The following is a 21,193-nucleotide window of genomic DNA, read 5'->3' on the forward strand; positions in this document are numbered from 1 at the left end:
CACATCCCTGGTTCGCAGAGGGCCTTCAGGGTCCTGCCTCACTCCTCTTTGCCCCTGCTTTTGTTCATGCTGGTCACTGCATCCCATCTTGGCCGAGCAGGGAGCCGCCTGGGGAGAGCAGGCCTTGAGATGGTCCCTCAGCATGTGGGCTGCGATGCTGCAAGGATGTCACAGCCTGTGAAACAGCAAAATAAAATAGGGGCAAAGGAAAGAAAGAAAAAAAGCCATACAACAACACGCCGACAGAAAGCAAAGACAATGTGTTCGTTCCTCACTCTTCCCTCAGAGCTATCTCGCCCTGTGCAGAGGCTGCAGAAGTGTGAACACATCCTGTTTACATCTGCCGCCCGGCTGGCGCGACGGAGGGGAGCGTGCGGCGGAGGAGCCAGCTGAGGTGCAGGGAGAGCCGGCCCTGCCATGGAGGCACTGCCCATCTACCACGGGAGCATCAGCCGTGAGGCCGGGGAGAAGCTGCTTCTGGCGGCGGGCACTGACGGCAGCTACCTGCTGCGGGACAGTGAGAGCATCCCGGGGGTCTACTGCCTCTGCGTGCTGTGAGTGCGGGTGGACGGGCAGCGGTAGGGGTGCTGGGGACACTGCGGATCCCAACCTGGGCATCCTTGGCGTGGCGTGGTCCCGTGTAGTGAGTCAGAACAGTGTCTGAACATGGAAGGGCGGGTGAGGTGCCATGAACGGCTGAGCAGCTCGCCTTTGTGCCTGCTACTTTCTGCTCCTCCAGTGCGCTCATGGGTGTACCCACAGCATCGCCAGCATCACCACTTATCGGGGAGGGCAGCGCAAAGCATTTTGTCACACAGAGTGTGCCTTTGCTTTGGGATCCTCTTGGTCAGGTTGGGTGTCCCGTGAGCCATTGGGCTTGGAGTGAACTACCTTTAAAGTACGCAAAATACAAAGTGGTAACGTTTCATCATATAGGGTGAAAGGTAAAATATTTAATGGGATAGTCTGTCAGAGTGGGGATAGAGAGGTTTGCTCAAGAGAACTGGGGTCTGTAAAGTCATAGAACCTCATTTTAATGAGGCATTTTAGTTACCCTACTTTTGGCATAGGCAGAGGAATGAGAAATCCTGAGAGAGACCACTGTAAAACAAAGTACCATAGCACCAACAGAACAAAGATGTGTCTGCCAGGGCTGCGCGGACTGATAAGTGTCGCGTTAGTAGGAGAAGAAAAGCAAGAGAAAACTGTGTTAAGGCCAGAAAGAAAATAGCTAATGGCGAGCAAAGAGAGAGGGCACTTTGGTACTTCGAGAAAAAAAAAAAAAAGGCAGAGGCAGAGTCCTAAGTCAGGTTTTCCCCAAAGGTCTTGAATACATTTCCAACAATATGCAATTAAGCCCTGGGTGAGCATTATTATTCCCCTGTTGTAGAGCAGTAAATGGAGAGATGCAAGAAGGTAATAGGCAATCCAAAAATACACCACCTTCTTTTAGTGAAAAGTCTTCATGGCAGAAGATGTATTCTTTCTTCTCTCATGAAATCAGGTGAATCAAGAGAGGTGCCTCTGCTAACAAATACCTCAGCCCTTAACAGCTAGCTGAAAAATGGGACATAAGAAGCATCTTGAGTTAAATGAAAATGCAATAGACATAGCAACAGGTAAGGAGTGCTATGATTCCAGTGATGGCAATAGGCAATAAAAGCAGAATCTGTTTTAAATAACCATCAGAGGAAATGGTGATATATCTCCTTTAACACTCAGAAGTCAGTCAGTGCAGGTAAAACACCAAGGCATTAGTGAAAGGGTCAGGCAGAATGTTACAATGCTGCATAAAATAGAGAATCCTAAAATTAAATCAACCATTAGTCTAAATCAGGCTGTAAGTATATAACAAGGTTTTTCATTTGTGTGCAACAGTTAGGATTTTTTGCCATGTTAATGGTAATTTATATCTTTAGGAAGAAATTTCATGAATGAAATAATATATATATATATAATGAAAATAGGAAGAACAGAAAGGATTGCTAACTACAGCAAGCTTTGGAGAAAAAGAAAAAAGACCAACCTAACTGTTTCTGGAAATTATGGACCACTCATGTCTTCATGTTATGTCACATTCAAACATATATATGCTAAGCAAAGGGGAAAAGCAAAAAATATTACTGATGAATGCTATGCAGGTTTCTTCTGGAATGTAAAGCTTTTTAATTTTTTTTTATATAAGCCACAACGTATGAGGGAAATTGTCAATATCAACTTGGATAAATCCAGATTAAAAAAGAATAAATGAAAAATATTACAATGAATATGGTCCAATATAGACAGTAAGGTGGCTGAAAAATGGTAGAGTTAAGCCTTGGCTTGAACGCTTCCTAGTATTTCAGTTTAGAGTATTATGTAAGAAATAGCGGATACAGTAAGCAACGTATCACACAATAACTTTGAAGACAGGTATCATAAAAATATCAGGAAATGGTCTCACACTGGAGATAGCAATGACATCTTAGAGAAATGTGTGCCATAAACTACAGAAGTGCTTTAACAGGCAAATTTACTAAAGCAAAGCACTTTGGTAGAGAGTCTGGAGGAGCAAGTACGGAAGGCATTAGAGATGTAGATACGTATTCAGTGGAGGATGCTAAGCCTGGTGTTGGCAATGGACCAAATCCTCCAAATTCAAGTCTGAACAGCATGCACAGAGATGAAACAGGTGACGAGCACATATGTGCATGAGAGCTTTGGTAAAAACCAAGAAGGAAACGAGCAGTTGCTGTATTCGCTCTTTATTAAAAAGAAAAGAAAACAGAAGAAAGCGTAAGTACCTCTCTGCTTTTTCATACTTCCTAATAGATAACAGAAATTACAAGGAATAACAAAATTGTTCAGCAATTTACATTTCTGTTCAGAATCTATGCTGATGATCACTCTAGAAATACCTAGGTATATCAAGTCTCGGCAAAACGTGTTTACTGGAAGTACTGAAGCAATTTTTGAAACCTGAGAAACAAACCTGGTGAACCACTAGATGTATTGCAAAAAGTATCACAGCTAAACAAAAAAAATAATATCTTCCCAGTGAAAATTTCTAACAGCAGTGAAAATGTTTCATACTGACGGTGATGTTTCTATTGTTCGTAGAACAGAAAAAGAGAAAACTGTTCCCACTTTCCAAAACGTTTTCAGTCTGTCTTCTTTCACCTCTCCCTGCACTTCCCTGGAGGAGTAAGACAAAACAAATCTAAGAAGCCCCAGCTCCCCAGACCCCAACCATCTTAGGGATTTTATTTTATTTTATTTTATTTTATTTTATTTTATTTTATTTATTTATTTTTTATTTTATTTATTTGAATTTTTACCATGGGGAAGGGAGAAGGGACTTGACAAAACTGAAATCACAGTTCCAATAATGAGAAAAGAAATTTTGGATGACAATACTTGATCAGCTTGAACGACACAGGTGGTTGCCCTGCATGTCCAGCTCCAGGTACAGCATTTAGAAAGTCCTGTGATTGCCTCTACATTGCTGTGGCTCAAGCAATGCCTCCCCTTTCCGAAAGATGGTGTAAGTTTGTGATGCCAGCCCCCACTGGGCACTCCCAGAAAGCCCTAATGTATTTTGGCAGTCTTTGAGCCTCCTAACACATGTAATAAGGGCAGCGGTGTTCACGGTCAGGTTCACTCGCCTTTTGCTTTTTCAATTAAAAAGTGGAGCCCTGACCTTTAAAAGGGAGAAGAGTCAAAGACTTCAGGAATGCCTTGCGACTGACACTGATTTTACAGGGCAAGCATAAAAGGGACAGGTGGTAGCATAAAACCTGACCTATAGAGATGGGTAACTGCAGCAGCCAGGCCCCTGTTGTCAGCGCATTTATCTAGAAAACTCTGCTTTCTCTCTTCTTTGTTTCTCCTGAAGTATTCTTTATCTTCCTTGAGTGCTGCTTTCTGCTGCCCCAAGTCACGGTGTGCCTGATAGTCTACAAAGAGAGAACAGTTTTTGGTGTGGCTGTGGCAAAACACAAAGAACCCACTTTCAGAAATATTTTAAGACCAAAGTTAAACTATGCATGGAAGAATAGAAGGGTTTTGATTTGGACTAGGGTCCCCTGGGGCTCTTGCAAACAAAAATGCTGCCTGCAGCCTTTGGCAATGCTTTTTTGGCAAGACGCTTCCAAGATCTTTGTGGTATGGATACCATTATTAAATTGATAATACATACTTTAAGGATGTCATTCATTAGTGTTTGAAAGTGTCAACAGAGGAGCAGGATCATTTCCTGAAATTTGTTTAGAGTTGAATAGAAAGAAGATTTTTGCTGTTCCTGACAACAGGGATAGAAGAAATGTGTATTCTTTAAAAAAACAATGTACACATTTTACCTGTAAACATGCTATATTCAGCACTCTGAGGTTTTAATAACAGCATACAATTGTTACGGGAAGCTTTCTTTACTGGTACAGTTTCCTTGTTGCTCAATATCCCCCTTGATGTTTTCAGCACCCTCAGAAATCCCTTGTGCGTGTTGCTCCTAATGAAGTCAATGGGGGACACAGGACATGATAACAGGGGCTAGGTTGGGAAGCAGCCTCTTAAGCTGTGCCTGAAAAATGCATGAATAAAATGCCTGAGAGTGCCAAAAACGCCACTTTCCTTTACAGATATATGAGAGCACATGCAGAAACAAGCAGCTCATGCCTGAATTGGCAAAGATAAAGCAGTTGTAGTTTGGGTCTTAAGATTCATATACTTGAGCACGCTTAGCATGTTAGTAGTTGTTTCAGACCCTTAAATATTTCTCAGTGAACGTTCAGCTAAACATGACATACTTGTCAAACTGTATGTTCAGATCGTTTGTTTGAAATCAGCCATTCATGTGCTGTGCTGCATTCAATTTGCAGGGAATAATCAAAAGCTGGAATTGAAAACTGTTTAGAGCTCTTGAAGCAACGGTAATGGCAGTGGGGATAGGCTGCAGTCCCATCAGACTTTTACGTAAGCTATTTTTTCTGTCACCATAACCACAGTGCACAAGTTCAGGCAATGTGCTGAAACTTTCTGATGCGGCAGATGTATCAGGTGTACAGCACGAAGGTGTGATACAGGATCACGAGTCAGCTTCGGCTTAGCATTTCTTTTGTTTCCCATGTAATATGTTTGATAGAAATGGCAGAATAATTGCATTTATTATAACACTGCACATAATAATCATCATCATTTAAAATGTAATTTGGAACAAAAGCTTCTATCCGAGGAGGAGCCTCTCAGTTCAAGGTTGCTGGTGTAAATACCATGCACTATTTTCAGCTTTGAAAAAAAATCTTTTACAGCACAGTGGAGGTATTTCAGCTCCCTGCTCATCAGAGTGAGCTTCATCTTTGCTGAGAAAAACCTGTCTAATGGCCTTCAGTTATTCCACTGATTTTCCTGGAAAGATTTTAGAAAGGTAGACAGCCTGAAGGGTGGGTAGTCACTATGCTAACCAATCAGTAAATGACAGAGTGAGTTAAATTGTTAGACGACAAAACCTAGATTAGCTTTACCTTGATTTTCCAGGCCTGAGTTTTGAAGATTTAGTTCAAGCAGTGATTTCAGGTCCAGGGATTTTATGGTCAGAACTGTGCCTACCTTGCTCGGAGAGAAACAGGAAATCTAATAATGAGCTACACTGAATCACTCCCAAGCAAACCCAGAAATGTTTTGTAGAAATATGAAACTGTCATTTGCAGTGCTATCGACAGTGTTTTATCTATTGCAGTTCTTGTGAGTTTGGTCTAAAATGAAAGAATTTTCACCAGATAACCTTTTATCATAATTTTTTTTTGCCTTGTGAGGTACTGTTCTGGAGGACATAATTATTCACGAAGCTTAGCTACTGGCTCACCATAAAATAAGCTCCTTCCTTTTACTGTCTCAGATTTGAATCAATTCTTATTTTATTTCCAAATTTCAAGAAGCTCCTGTTTGAGGCATTGCTTTTGGCTGGACCACCTTCTACCAGAGCATCATACCTGCTCAGCAAGGCTGCACACTCTCCCAGTAGGTAAATCAGCAGCTCTTCTGCCGATTGTCAGGAGTGCTCGAAAGGTGAGGATGCAGACAATCTTCCACAGGAAACTGCGTATACATAAACTCGCAGGCATTTCACAAGACTTGACATGTCCGTTCAGGCTGTTAATTTCAGAAGAGAAAATCAAAAGAATGTGTTTCTTTATCATGCCCTAGCATCATGGTAGCTCACCCTAGTAGCAGATTCAGTATCATGGGTAAATACCAGAAAAGCATTGGTAGGGGAATCAGAAGTGTAAACTCAGGGGGGTGTGTATAGAGTGCTACTGTGAGTTAAGCTACAGTAACTCTGTCAGACTTTTTGGACCGTGTAAACACTGATTTAAGCTATTTTATTCACTCTTGCTGACATAGAGCTTGTGTCTTGCATATCAGCTCAATGCGAGTGCTATTTCTTCAGCTTGGGTTAGCTGATGGGTGGTAATTGCTAAGTTGCTGTACCTTGATTGTGTGTCTGAAACCTAAATAAGGCAGGAACCAGGCCGCTTGTCAACCAGAAAATTCAAATTCCAGGACAGACTGAGGAGCTACAAGTTTAAACAGGATTTTCCCCTACATTAACTAACAAGACTCTTTGGCCTTTCCATGATTCATAAACCAAGCAGAAACATAACAATTAAAAGAGGAAAAAGAAAGCACTTTAAGCAGACCGCTGGCTTCAACTGTTTTGTCTTCTCAGTGGCTGCCGCCACCACCACAGCAGGGAGGCCGTGCAGCTCGGGGGGAGCATGGGCTGGGGGTCCCCAATGAGTACATGGGGGATACGCACAGGCTCCTGACACTGACGCAGGGCTCCCCTGCTCTCAGAGGTTGGGTGCTCTGGCAGCCATCTCCCACCTCCGCAGCTACTCCCATCGCCCATGTGCCCACACCAGGGTCACCTCCTGGGATGGGGCCACCTGCCTGGGCTTGGTCCCTCCAAGCAGGAATTCAGGAGCAGATCTGCAGCCCAAATACTCTGGGTGAGGCAGAAGCAGCTGTAGCCAGACCCTCTCAGGCTCTTGCATGCTGTTTGCTATGTGCCGCTGAAATCCTGCTCTGAATTACAGGAGTAGTGATTTCCCCATGGGCTTTCTTGCAGCACTCATCTCCATAGTATGATGTGGTGTGTAAATATTATCTCAATTTGTGAGATGAAGAGTTTTTTAACTCTGTTTCACACATGAGAAACTGTGACACAGGATGCTAAGGGCTGCAGCACCCTTTGGGTTCTCAGTGCGAAGGTGACAGGAAAGCATTTTGATAATACCAGTTCAGCTGTATGGCCTGCAGACTTTGCTTGCATTGCTGAGGGCTGTTCCCTTGTTTCTTCTTTTGCTTCCAAATCACCCATCTTCACCCCTCCTCACCTCTGGCTTTTCATGCGGCTCCCAGTTGAAGTCCCGTGAGGCTTCACCTCCCTTCACCCTCTTCCTTACTCAGACCGACTCACCCATGACTTCAGTTTTCATTGCTGTTTCCCTGTCCAGCTTGCACAGAGGCAGCTCCCCATCTTTCCTTCCATAAAGCATTGCTTCTCCTACCATTTCGCCTTTCCTGGCACTTCCCCATTCTCCATACCTTAGAGAAGTCTGAGGCAAACACCCCAGAGACAAAATTTCAGCCTGAAGGGCTGAGATGTGACAAAGTTATAAGCTGAGTTTGGGCAGTATGTAATGCTCTGGACCTCTGTTCATAAACCACACCACTGGCTTGTCCCTAACCAATTTCATAAAGGGAAATTCTCAGGTAAGTCCAAGACGCAAATGCGCCAGGTAAGAGGAGTTGACTAGTACAGTGCAAAGACATCAGAATAAGTTATGTGAAGAGGAAGAAATTGATGCCATTTATTGCTGACATGGCTTTCCCCCTGTCTCTCTGTCTTTCCCCCTTTATATTTGTTCCATTTTGGAACCAGAAATGAATACAAATTAGTTTAATAAAATTTCCCAACTGAGATACAAAACATTTGGAAATGATTTTAAAATACATGATGCAGCTCAAATGTCATGGTTAATTTTAAGCTGCAGCATGCAGCTAATAACCTCTGGCTATTTCAATGGTGCAGAAAATTGTAATTATTCACCTGTTAAAGCAAATGCTGCTTTAACAAGTCTGATCACAGTTGAAAAGGAGGAGTGGAGAGGACAGTTAGACAGATGCTGTCTCAGTATGTCATCTGTGAATGACGCCTTTGTAGCTCTTTGGGAGGAATTATCTAGCTATGAAGAAAAAAGCTATCATACAAAATGGACTGTTTCCTGTAATAGCAACTTTTTTGAGAATTTCTTTTGACAAAGTTTTCCCAGTTATGGTATTGCAATGGGGACAGTGCTAGAAGAGTTCCCAGGTGGTATAACACATCCTTTCACATGGGGAAAGAAAAAAAATGTTAAACGAGGTCAAAAAAGTCATTAATGGTAACCAAAGCACTGTTTCCTCAGTGCTATCCAATATTATTTTCATAGCAATGGATGTTTTCTTCTTGCCCTCATCACCATTTTGGCATTTTTTGCCTTTGATCAAGAATCTATGGGGCACCATTCATTATGCTGTTAATTCATGATTGCTTCCATCCCTTGTGCTTCACTGGAGCATAGGAGGAGCTTTGCAATTGTGAGTGAGGCTTGTGGCAGTCCTTGGGCGGAGTGAAGGGATGTGGGGAGCCTTCTGCTGGATCTTTCCTGGCTGTAAGGAGATGCTCATCGTCCAAGAAATGCCGGGAAGCAAGTGTCACTGTGAGTGCTCTCTGAAATCCTTTTCTCAATTACATCTGTCCACCTCCTGTTGATTTTCTCCAGCAAGGAGACAAGTTTAGGTCACTAAACTCAGGTTGAGGTGGACCTGGCCTGCATCTGACCAGGCAATGACCTCAAAGCAGGTCTGTGTGAGAGGCTCCAGGTGACTAGTGCCACCCAATGCCTGGCTTTTGGTTATAGCTATGTCCCCACACCACATACAGGAGTATTGTGTCACAATAGAAGCCTTTATTTCTGTCATGAATTGACTAAAATAAAGAAAACGGAGCTGTCCCCCAATGGTGGCTGGGGATTTTCTTGTGTCTAAGCTCCAGTAAATGCTTTTTCCTGATGTATTTTGCTACTTGGAGGCAGTGTTCTACACAACCTCAATTTTAATATTTAATTTTTGTTTTTAAGAAAAACAGCTTGATCTGCCTTCATCCCAAACTGATCTCAGTAAATGTTGGGTAATTTAAATCATAAAAAGCTTTCTTGCAGGAGGCTGTGCCCATGTAGCACTGAAAAGAACTTGGTATACCAAAATCATGACGCTCGAGCGTGGAAGGTAGAAAGCACCTTGAAGTGGTAATGAAGTAAGTTCCTGCTGTTTAACAGAAAGTTTTGATAAGATCACATTCGTTAGGAGAGTACTTACCAGAAGAGCTGCAACTTATTTTGTGGAAAGAAAGACACCAATGGAAAGTAGCAAAATGGGAAAATCTAGCTGTTCATGTTCTTTACAAAACGCACCCTTTGTGCATTTCCTTAGAGAAAGCAGGCGTGGTGGGTGGTGGGCCTGGGCCATCACTGTCCTATTCTGTTCTGGCTTTGTTTGCTGATGGCTTCAGAGCCAACAGATGATACCATTGTGTTTTTCAGCTTAAGTGCAGTAAACCCCCTTCATGCCTCACATTCTTTCCTCTTCTGGGAAAAAATGTAGATTTGTCAGATGAGTGCAGAGCTCCCACTTGTGCTTGCAAGCCTGTGATAGGAATGTCATACCCCTCCCATACTCCATGCGGTGCTCAATAATTCCATGTTCCCAAAGTCTTGCTCCTTTCTCTGTATCTCAGGGGCTTTTATCTGAGATATCCTTTGAGTTTTCTCTAGGCTTAGTTGAGTTATTTTATAGTTGGAACTCTTTTTATACGTGATAGGTATCTACTGCATATCTCACCTGTCTTTGTCCTGAATATTACTTAATCTGGCCTTTATTTTTCAGCTTGTCTGGCTTACTAAACCCATTTGGCAGAGTGCTAAAAGCCATCAGACATTTCAGAGTCAGGGCAGCACCCCAACCCCTCAACCAATTCAAGTTATGCAATCTCGTAGAAAGAGAAAATAATGAAAGAAACAACAGATGGCAGCTTTCTGGACAACTGAGCCATTTCTGGAAAAAAACAGATTTTAAAGAGATTGAAGCAGTTGGCAGGCTTCAGGACAACCAAGAACAAGGCCTGGTAATATGCAGGGTATTATCAAAAACAGGAGGCAAGAGAGTGAGGTTTAGATTTTTTACAAACTGATCCTGTTTGTTTTGAGGCTTGAAAGAAAAAGATTGTGGAGCTGGTCAGATAGCTGCTTCAGAGAGAAGGGACAAAATGCCAAGGTGCCTCTGGTATTTCCCAGCACACTGTGGGCTGTAAAATCCTAGTTCCAGTAACCACGGCTTAGCTGGTGATCTACGTGCCCAGGTGAAGGAAAGACCCTTGTCATTTTCACATAGATAGGGCTGCTCTTGAAACACTGACTACATAGGCTCCCAGAGGTTTTAAGAAAGGACATGATAGTACAAGGTTGTCTAAAATGGGAGACTGAAATCCCAGAATTGTAGGGGTTGGAAGGGACCTCAAGAGATCATCATGTCCAACCCCCCCGCCAAAGCAGGTTCCTTAGAGCAGGTTGCCCAGGTAGGCGTCCAGACAGGCCTTGAATATCTCCAGAGAAGGAGACTCCACAACCTGCCTGGGCAGCCTGTTCCAGTGCTCCGTCACCCTCACATGAAGTTCTTTCTCATGTTGGTGCGGAACTTCCTGTGATCCATTTTGTGGCCATTGCCCCTTGTCCTGTCCGCACAAACCACCGAAATGAGGTTGGCCATATCCTTTTGTCTCCCACAATTAAGGTATTTATAAACATTGATAAGATCCCCCCTCAGTCTTCTTTTCTCAAGGCTGAACAGACCCAGGTCTCTCAGCCTCTCCTCATAGGGGAGATGCTCCAGGCCCCGTATCATCTTCGTTGCCCTCCGCTGGACTCTCCAGGAGATCCCTGTCTTTTTTGTGCTGGGAAGCCCAGAACTGGACACATTACTTCAGGTGAGGCCTGACCAGGGTGGCTGCAGTGCCATGGGACAGATGGGAGAGCAGTGCCGTCCTTCTGTATCCTTCCCTCATTCTGCAACCCCAGTGGGTTTTTCACACCAAGGGCTCTTTTTGGGCCCCTCCAAAAGTCCCCAAAGGGCTGCAGCAGCTGGGCTTGCTGGGGGAAGCAGAGGCAGCTGCTTTCTTCTATAGGTTCCCAACAGGTGAGCACAGCCAGCCAACTTTCAGGTCCACATGGCAGCAGGCAGAAAGCCATGTCTGTGGGGACGCAAGACGATTTGGTGCGTGAGGTGGTGATGTGGTTGCACCCGGAGGAGGCTGGCGCCTCCGCTGCTGCACGGGGAGCTTGCCCCCGCAGCAGCCCCGATGGGAGGGAGAGGTGGCACGTCGCATGCCTCTGAATGTCATCATGCTGGGAGTTGAGCGGTGGCGGGGAGAGCTCACAGATAATGACAGGGATTTTCGCTCCTGCTTTGTGGGGTTATAGCTGTGTGACAACTGTTAACAGCTTCCTGCTCAGGTAAATTATACCAGAGACCGCTTTGCAGAGGTTGCTTTAATGACTTTTTAACAAGAATTTATCCAGGAGCCGTGACATGGAGCATAAGTAATTACAATCATACAGTATCTGTGTCATTGACGGTTTCTGCTATTTTGTAATAACTACTACAATACTGTGTATAATTGGAAAGAAATGTATTTTTGTTGTTGTTGTTTTGTTTTGTTTGTTTGTTTGTTTGTTTTCTAAAGAATAAGAATTGATCCTGAAATAGTGAACAGTCCCTAAAATCCTGCTGTGTATTCATGTAAATCTATGTAGAATAATACATGGTCTTTTTTATCTGATACCATCTAAACTAATGTTGCACCCATGGAACTACCGTCAGTTCTCTCTGCTTCCAAGTTAAAATTTGGATATTGGTATAATAATCTACCATGTAAATTATTCACTGTATTGGGTTCTTAAAAGAAGCAGGACTGAGTCTGGATGTCGGTATGCCTTATGCTGTTAATGTACAACTCCTTATTCTTGAAGGAGTCAAATTAGATTTGAAAAGATAGAAGATTTCACACTCTTATAAAACTCTTTTGTCAGTGTTTGAGAATTAGGAATGTACTCATAAGGCAAAAAGTAATTTACCTGGATTTTGTGGTTCTAGCTTTCCAAATAAGTTACAGTCATGTTATTGCTTCTGGGAACATCTGCATTTAAATAAATCATAGACCAGCAAGATTATATGCCAATAATTCACGTTTTCTTTTTCCAGGCAAAGTATGCCTGGTGTTTGTCCGTAAAAGGAGGTCACTGAAAAAAATAAAATAAATAAAAACACTGAGGCAGGAATCAGAGCATTGTCGCTTAACCTGGAATAACTGAATATTGCTAAAATAGATCTGAGTCAGACCAATTCCCTGATCCAAAAACCAAAAAAAACAAAAAACACCAAAACCCACCAGTGCACTGAAGGTCGCTTGTGGTCTGTGTCTCAGTTTTCTATTGGCCTAGAATGTTTATGGGCGAGTTTATTGTTAAGGAAAGGTTAGCAGATGAACCGATTCCCCCTAACAGAGTGAAACCTAGCAGTAGAAACGAGTAATAAATATCTGTTTTTTGTTTGTTTTCCACAGGCATCAGGGTTACGTTTATACCTACAGAGTGTCCAAGACAGAAACTGGGTCCTGGAGTGCTGAGGTGTGTACTTCTCTTTTTCTCTTCCAAAAACTTCTCTATCCTGTTTAGTATTAGTATTGATTGAATGAAATATATTCAAATTATTCATGTTTCTGCAAAGTCTGATTTTCATTGAAGGTAATGATCTTGAATGAGCCCATCACTAAGATGTCTTGGTGCCGCTTCTGACAATTTTGAACTCATAAATTAATTCCCTGTTACATTTCAGCTATTGCATAATGCATTAGTGCATTATTTTGCATCATTTTAAATTACAAAAATATTGTGTTTTTATAATTTGACAAGCACAATCAGTATTCAATTCCCTTCTATCTCACATACCATGAACACCAGCATATTTAAAGAAATATTTTTCAATGTACAGTGTTTTAAACTTAATTTCTCTTCAGATTAATTTATCAAAGGTGCAATATGGTATATATGGTAGCCAAAACTTGTTACAAAAATCTATTTTCACACATACGATAAGAAACTGGTAGTGCAGGTGCAGCGTGACACTATTTGCGATAGAGAGAACAATTGAGGTTGTTGGAATCTAGATGCTGGCCTTATTTCTTTTATGAAAGTCTTGTTCTTTGTATGTAGTCAGCGTATTACTCCATAATTATATTTCTGTTTGCACCTTAATGAACACCAATATACAAACATAAAAAGTTGCTAGACAGGCATAATGCCTTGGCCATTGTGATAACAGAAATGGCTGTAGTGCTCTGGTGTTACACAGAATCAGGTCAGGGAATAAAACCAACTCACATTACTGCAGAGTACCTAATGATCCGCTTTGCCCTTGGGAGCGGTGAGGAAGATTTCACTCATTTATTCCTGTAAGGCCTTGGGAGCAAACCCTGAGGGTTTGTACTGCCCAGGAGGGCTGGGACAAGCAGTGGTGCCCAGACAGGTGCTGGGACCCCCAGGGCCCTCTGACTGCCCAGGGAGTTCCCTGAGCAGGGCTGTGGCCTGGCCCCGTCACTGCAGTGTCTGGTGGTAGGCCTGCTACAGCTCCTCCCATGAGCTCTACTGGCTTTCTGCACATGAGTCTTAGGCTTTTCCTCGATGTGTTGAGGAGAACTTTATCTGTGTTTCACAACACAGGTGTCCAGAAATGTGCCTAACAAGCACCACAGGCTCTGGGTTTCTCTTGTTGTGGTGATTAGAAAATTATCCCTCTTCCAGCCTCCTACCTCCATGGCGTGAAACCTCTCCTGGTGTGGGGAGGCCGCTGTGCACTGGGGTGGGAGGAGAGCACCCATTGCTCATTAGTTTGCTTTAAGCTGTCAGGCAGAGGGGGCTGAGGGAAGGGCTGGCTCCGTCCCTGGATGTAGTTGCATTTCTGAGGACAAAGCTTCTGCATCAGGACCCTGAGCACCGCCGTCCCCTCATCTCTTGCCTTTGGCTTCACAGACGGCGCCTGGGGTCCACCGACGGCTCTTTCGGAAAGTGCACAACCTCATTTCAGCCTTCCAGAAGCCTGACCAAGGCATCATCACACCCCTGCAGCACCCAGTCATCAACCACGCAAAAGTTGCGTGTCCCCCAGGTACCCACAGGGAGACTCAGCTGAGCAGGGCCCTCTATGGTGGGGATGGAGGTCTTGGGCCTGTTTGCATCATTGGCCTAAACGAGCCAGCACCAGGGCACCGACAAAAATGTGACTTATTAGGGGCTGTCAGTGTGATGAGAAAATTGTTTTTGAATTCATATTCCTGAGTGATACTCTGGTGTATGTATTCCTGAGTGATACTGAGGAGGTGGCTACCTGCCCTCCCCACCACTGTGGCTCTTGTAGGGGTGGTTCATCTGATCTGTCCTTTCTCTTGCAGTGTTCATCCTTCTGTATTTTTGTGATTATTTTTCTTTAGGGAGAAATGACAGCCGTGACTTCTACCTGCAGCCAGCACGAAGCCATTTCCCAGAGTGACATGACTGTACCTTCCAGTACTGCCTCTAGTCTATGCTCTAGAACAGAACAAGCTATACGATAGTAAATACAACTCCGTGAGTTTTCCTGTAACATTTGCAGAAATGTGTTTCATAGTTTTTCTATCTCAAGGTTTAGAAGTTTTTAGTTTCAGAATGTTTTGATTTTTTTTTTATGAGCGAGAAGACAAAAAAATCAACTACTAAATGGTGTCATATCTTTTTTTTTTCTCTTTGTAATCCTAAGTGCAAAATATTTGCTCACCTCAAGACTATTTCCTCTGTTTTACATGACTTGACTTTGGACTCTTCTGTGCTTTGTTCTGGTTGAAATTTATGCAAAACTGGGCAACGCCCCTTCTGTAGGCTTAGAAAAATGGCTTATATTGAGGTGTCCTTGCCTTGAACACAGACTTGCTGTCTGTGTGACTATCCTTCATACAGGGCCAAAAATATTCTGGATGTGGCCCCAGGAGGATCCCCACTTCTCCCATCATACCGGGCATTCTGTAACTCACCAGAACCAGCCAGCACTGCCTCCATATACAAAATTTATAGTTTGTGCAGACACTTGAAAGCTTTAGCAATGTGCTGAGTAGATGAGAACAAGTAGTGAAGGACATAATTCTTTGGTTTTTAGATATTCTCTGTACTTGAAAAAAAAACACCCACTGCATATAATTTTTAAAAAATAAATTATTTTTGCATGATATTTTCTTTTCTTTCCATATTGTGTGTGTTTGTATGCTGCTGCTGCTGAACTCCTGTGGGAAAGGTTTACATCCACAGCACTTGTCAGCTTGCAGAATTGGAGCACTTGCCTTTTAAACTCAGTGTCCTGCCTGAACTGTCAGATAGTAGGCAACATTTGTGAACAGACTTGATGTGCTACAACCCTCTTGGTTTGTGTCATTGTTAGTCATGCTTTAACTAGCTCAAATGGTCCTAACTATCAAAAAGTGTGATTCTCCTGCACTTCTTTCCAAAGCACAAGACTACAGTGAATGCAAATGGATGACAAAAATATATACTAAAAAAAAAAAAAAGAACCACAACCAAACAACATCTGTAAACATTGTGTAACCACTCATAGGGTGCTTTAGATAAATGTTTCATGCGTATACTTCCAAGTTCTTCTGTGCAGCTTAGAAGACTGGAACCTTGTGCTAATAGGTAAAAAGGTTTTTACCTATTAGCAAAGAGCTAAACGGGCTGCCGGCATGGGCATTCAGCAAGGTTTGGCTGCTCCATGCAGCATTTATGTTTGGATTTGAGAAGGTTGGAAGTTTTTTTTGTTTGTTTGTTTTTTCTTTTTATTTTCCCCTTCCTATAAGTGGCTGCGTATGAGAGAGAGAGAGAAGTGCAGCAATAAAACATTCATTTGAAGGACAAAATGCTCCTTGTAAACCCTCAATGGGAATAAATGCAATAAATAAACAGTCCTGTGATAACAGGAAGCAGTGGACAATGCTGTTGCAAATTTGTGATGCTTGTAGTTCATTACTCAATGTCTGTCTAAATTAAGGCCACATTTCATTTGTAGTGAAATGTCCTGCCTCCCCTCCCCTTCAAATCATATTTTACAGTGTGTGTATATGTTTTGCACTGTGCCTCCTTCTTACATATGCTGGCTGGTTGAAGCAAGGGCTTTGTCTTAATACAGGGGCAGATCCAGAATTCCAGAATGATATACTCTTTAATAAAATATTTAAAAGCTTTTTTTTTTTTTTTTTTTTTAATTTGTTACATAATTCAGCAGATGTCAGCCATGGAGATTCTGAACTGAACATTACCAGCACTGAGCGCAACATCCAGCACCAGCTGGTTTTCTGTCGGGTGTGCTGATTGAATGTTTTACTCCTTTTCTGTGCCTTGAAGGTTTCCGGGCTTGCTGTACACCTGCGGCGGATGGTCTGTGGCTGCTCCTGGTTCTGTGCTCCTGCAAACCTGATGCAAACTAACCTGCTGGTGTGTAAGCAGAGTGCGTGCCCCTTGGGCTTCCTGGCAGAGCCCCTTTGCTTTCCAAGTGCTGTGTCTGGACACAACCTAGTTTAGGCTGGCCTCTCTTGGGACAGAGGAGCCAAGAAAAGTGTGCTTGGAAGTGGCAGATGATTGTGCCATGGTGATAAATGCGGTGGGGAGCACCATGCCCAAGGACTGTTTCCTGTAGAAATGTCACAAACCAAGGCTGTCAGTGCTGTGTGGTGCAAATCCTGCAGTGCAACAGCAGCTCTGTGGTGCAGTGAGCTAAGGCTAACTGGCTTGACTATGGGTGAATCCAGAAGTGCATTGTTATTTTTAAAAAACTACATAAAATAGGCCAGAAGATGCCATTTTTTTCTTTAAAGCTGAGAATGATGTTTCAGTTTCTGATGTGAATTATTAAGACAGAGGCTTGTTTGTATTGTTTCTTTTGGGTTCCCAGGAGTCTGGAATTGCTGTAGGCTTAATCAAGGTGCAAACAGTCAGAGAAGTTCATGCTACCCATGGGACAAGGAGTTGGCATTTGGTTATAGGAACAGTAATATGGAAATTACTGAGATTTCATGCATTGACTTTAGTATGAAAATCTACAGGTCCTTTAAAAAGCAGTGCCCCATTTTGTGGACACGATTTAGTCGGGAAACATCTGTAGCACCTTTTTCCTTCCCGCCAGCCCCTCTGGGCTCCGCGACACTGGGACGTGGCCTCCTTGCTCTGCCCTGTCCTCCTCCAGCCCTTGTGCTCCTGCCTCTGCCACTGGTTTGGTGGCTTCAGTGGGGGCTCTGTGTCCTGGCCTGCCCTGGCACAGGTGATGCTGCTGCTACCTGCAGGTTGCTGCTGATCCCCCTGCTTCAGCCTCTACCAGAACCTCCCCTGCTCCCTGGCTGGGGCAGGGACAGGCTGCCTGCAGCACTAAACCAATACCATTACCCAGGGTATTATTTTTTTTTTTCCATTTCTACTACAGCAGCCCTTCGGCCTTGCTTCTTCCTCATCCAACACTGCCCTCACACTGGGTTAGCGCCCAAGCCAGCTGCTCCAATCTGATTTTCACCACGTACCTTTTCCTTTAGCCTTAAACACTCCTCCTGCCCCTCCAGTTTGATCTCTCCTCCTCTGGGCTGCATGTGTTATTTAATTTTTAATTTATTTTTTTCTTATGTGCATACACACAGTCATTCATCACCACCTATTTGAAGGAGGCCAGGAAATCAGAGCTACTGAATTTGCAGATGCTTCAACTGTGCTGCTCGTCCCCTGCCACCACTGCCACCTTCACCCACGCAGTTCTGGGGAGCGCAGAGGCATTGAGCAGCATTTTTTCAATGCTCACATTTACTCTGATCAAGTTTAGGAACCTGTATGCAGAAACAGGCTGTGATTTTGCACGCAGTGCTATCAGAGTTATATGCATGAACTTTGGTGAATCAGAAGTATAATTAGATATTGCTGGCAACACCCTTGCAGCTTTTACATCAAGCAATGCTGTTTGAAGCCCTTATTTTACTGTATGCTTTTTAATGACACACTCAGAATATCCCAAATACACAGTGTCAACAGAGACAATGTCACACGTTATCAGTTTGCACCTTTATTTTTTAAAAATGAAATAGTCAAAGTACTTTCTTTTTCAAATATCGACACATAATATATTAACTTTCAATATTTACAGCATGTTGCTGGGATGTTCTTGTAGAAAATGCATGCTTCTGGCCTGAAACCCAGAGCAAAATGCATCAGACCATTTAACTGCAGCCATGTAACATAAACCTGTACAGTATCCAGTCACTATTCAGCACAGGAGTTAGAGCAGGAATAAAAAAATTGGGACCTATTGTTTCCTAGCAACAAGGCTGAGGCTGTTATAACACAATTTCTGTAAGATTAGAACCTCTAACTGGTGTCAGACAGAAACTGAAGATCTTGGCATACATTGTAAACATTTTACTGTTCATGAGAAAGCGAAAAAGGAACATTACTTTGACATATATCGTATGCTATGCTTCTCTTTCTCTTTTATTGACACTTCTGCCTGAAGAATATGAAGACTTTAATGTGTTATCATGGTTCATACAAGTAAAATACTGTCAAGGACACTATCTGATATACTAACATTTATTAAAAGGCTAAAGTCCACCATGAGATCTAAGGAAAAACCAGTAACTGTCGAACACGTTTCCTTAGACAAAGAATGGCAGGCGATGAATGCCCGGACACATCCACATGCGTCGGACGCCACCGTTCCCCGTTTCTGCTGAGAAGCGATTCTCCTTACGGTTGGGACGCGTCTGACCTGGTAATGGTTTGTGTCAAGGACAGGTTTGAGTAACAGTCAGCATTTGCTGGGGAAACCCTTACGGCCGGCTGCGGCAGCCTGAGCCGAGCACCACTGCCTTGGGCAGCTCCCCAGAGCAAACTAATGCCTCGACAGGACTCTGCCCATCTTGTTTTCCTTCCGCTGAAATAGCGGCTCCTTTGCCTAAATGCTTTTCGCCTCGGGATCTGTGCCTTGGCTTCCAACACCACCAACCACCCGAGACAGGGTGGGACTGCAGGGCAGAGAGCAGCCGCCACTGAGAGGACCTTGAGGAGCCCAAACTAAACGGCTAGAATGGGTATACCCAGTTGCACATTGACCAGTTCATATACAGTTATTTGGCTATGCTCTACATATATATCTATATATATATTTATACCTTTGAAATGTTATAGACTTGCTAAATAAATATGAAAGCAAAGGAAACATTACTTGTACACACAGTTTGGCTGTCATAAAAAATATAGCATGTATTTCTCATGGTAGGTACTTTGCTACAGGATAGTGTGCAATAGTGGTTATTTTATTATTTTAATTTAATTTAATTTTATTTATTTCGTTTCATTATTTTATTTTTTTCCACTTTCAGAACCTTGTTTGCAGTGCAGAATGCTAGCATCAAATTATCTGATCTAAAGAACAATACAAATTTGCATGCCATTATTTTTCTTTTTTGCTTTTTCTCACTTGGGTCTCTAGGCTATAGAGCAAAATAATAATAATAAAAAATGCAAACAAAAAAGGAAAACAACAAAAAAGGGAAACTACAAAACAACAACACAGAAATTATTCTAACTACTCGAAAAAGAAAATGGAGACTGAAATATTGCCTGCCTCCATCTGAGGTTGTTCATGAACAAGATGGTCCAAAGCTGTTTGCTATAGTTACAGTTCTCACAACTCACTGCTGGCTGGCCCACGTGGAGCTACAACTTCAGTCTCCAGTGCTCGTTTATCAATATAATTTCTTTAGCACTGTCATCTCAACACAACATTATTTTTAGCTTCCTAAATTACTGACACTGTTATGATGAAAGCCCTTTTTTCTTTTGTAACAGGGCCACGTAATATCATGTAATTCTTTAGACATCCATATTCTTGTAAGAAATATTGTTCAAAAATGTCCACCCAGGAACTGGAAAAATGCCAAATTGACTTTCAGAGACAAACACATTTCACTCTTTGACCTTTTGGCATAATATGAGAACAACAGTAATCAAGGCAGTATTAAAAAACACAGCTGTAGGTAATACAAAGTGCATTTCCTGCATATAATACAAATATAACTTTAAGAAACTAAAGGCACAAGCTAACTAAATATGTATTACATACTAGAAATGCACAGTTCAAGGTAAATCTAATAGCTTCAAATATTTGTTTATAATGGATATTTAAAGCAGTTTGAAAATGATACGTCATTAGTGAATTGCAAAAAAGTATAATTGCTTAAAATATAAGTAAAATAGACTCTAATATTTGACATCTTGGATCAGTGATAAAATACATCATCACATTTATGAATGCACTCTCTATATACAATTCATAAATTATTCTTCCATTGATTAAAAGCATATTAGAGGCTCAAGGATTTGAAGGTCCATTTTTAGGCTGGTGTGGAGGTATTCAAATTCTCCATGATTTTTATGGAAAATTGTGGCAATCAGAGCTGTCAAAACTGGATGTCATCAGCTCCAAATTCTGTACAATAGTTAATGATGAGCCTGAGCAAGGTGTGTACGTGCAGGTTTTGGTCCGCAGGCCCCCCTGGCTGGGGGCAGAAGGTGGTTTTGGGTCTGGCTCTCGCCCAGCCGCATCCTGCACCCCCAAAGCTGCTCTGGCTCCCCGGGGGAACAGAGGGAGTCGGGGAAGAGATGCTGGAGGCACAAGGCTGAGACCTGAGGCCAAGCCCTGGAGGATCCAGGTCTCAGGTTCCAGTTCAGGCTCATCCCTAACTTTGGTACAGTCTGCTCCACCTGCCCAAAAACAAGGAAAAAAAAAAAGAAAAGAGGAAAGAAAGGAGGAGAGAGAAAGAAAGCACTTTGTTGGCTTCAGGAAATCTGAGCAGAAATTGTTTCAATATATTTACTATGTCTGTTTTGATAGAAATGTGCAATAACATCACTGTTACGGATAAACAGGCTCTATAACAAGACTTCTAGCTTCCTTGGAAAGTCAGTAAAGGAAATTTGGTTACCCATCCCTCCCGTGTGCCCGC

The 21,193-nt window shown here is 42.7% G+C and overlaps 1 protein-coding gene across 1 annotated transcript; it reads left to right on the forward strand.

Moving 5' to 3' along the window:
- The first annotated feature begins 141 nt into the window (after positions 1-141).
- Positions 142-14,468, forward strand: SH2D1A (SH2 domain containing 1A). Its single transcript, XM_035541658.2, has 3 exons — positions 142-554; positions 12,698-12,761; positions 14,163-14,468. The coding sequence occupies exons 1-3, from the start codon at positions 418-420 to the stop codon at positions 14,466-14,468; spliced, it is 507 nt and encodes a 168-aa protein (XP_035397551.2). The 5' UTR covers positions 142-417.
- The last annotated feature ends 6,725 nt before the right edge of the window (positions 14,469-21,193 follow it).

Source organism: Cygnus atratus, chromosome 13 (assembly GCF_013377495.2).
Source record: "Cygnus atratus isolate AKBS03 ecotype Queensland, Australia chromosome 13, CAtr_DNAZoo_HiC_assembly, whole genome shotgun sequence".
NCBI classification, from domain to species: domain Eukaryota; kingdom Metazoa; phylum Chordata; class Aves; order Anseriformes; family Anatidae; genus Cygnus; species Cygnus atratus.

What these genes read in the sequence shown, in the direction of transcription:
- SH2D1A (XM_035541658.2), top strand. Translation starts at nt 418, where the DNA reads ATGGAGGCACTGCCCATCTACCACGGGAGCATCAGCCGTGAGGCCGGG. An exon ending in GTCTACTGCCTCTGCGTGCT is followed by an intron (nt 555 to 12,697) that starts GTGAGTGCGGGT and finishes TGTTTTCCACAG; the next exon opens with GCATCAGGGTTACGTTTATA. An exon ending in CTGGGTCCTGGAGTGCTGAG is followed by an intron (nt 12,762 to 14,162) that starts GTGTGTACTTCT and finishes TTGGCTTCACAG; the next exon opens with ACGGCGCCTGGGGTCCACCG.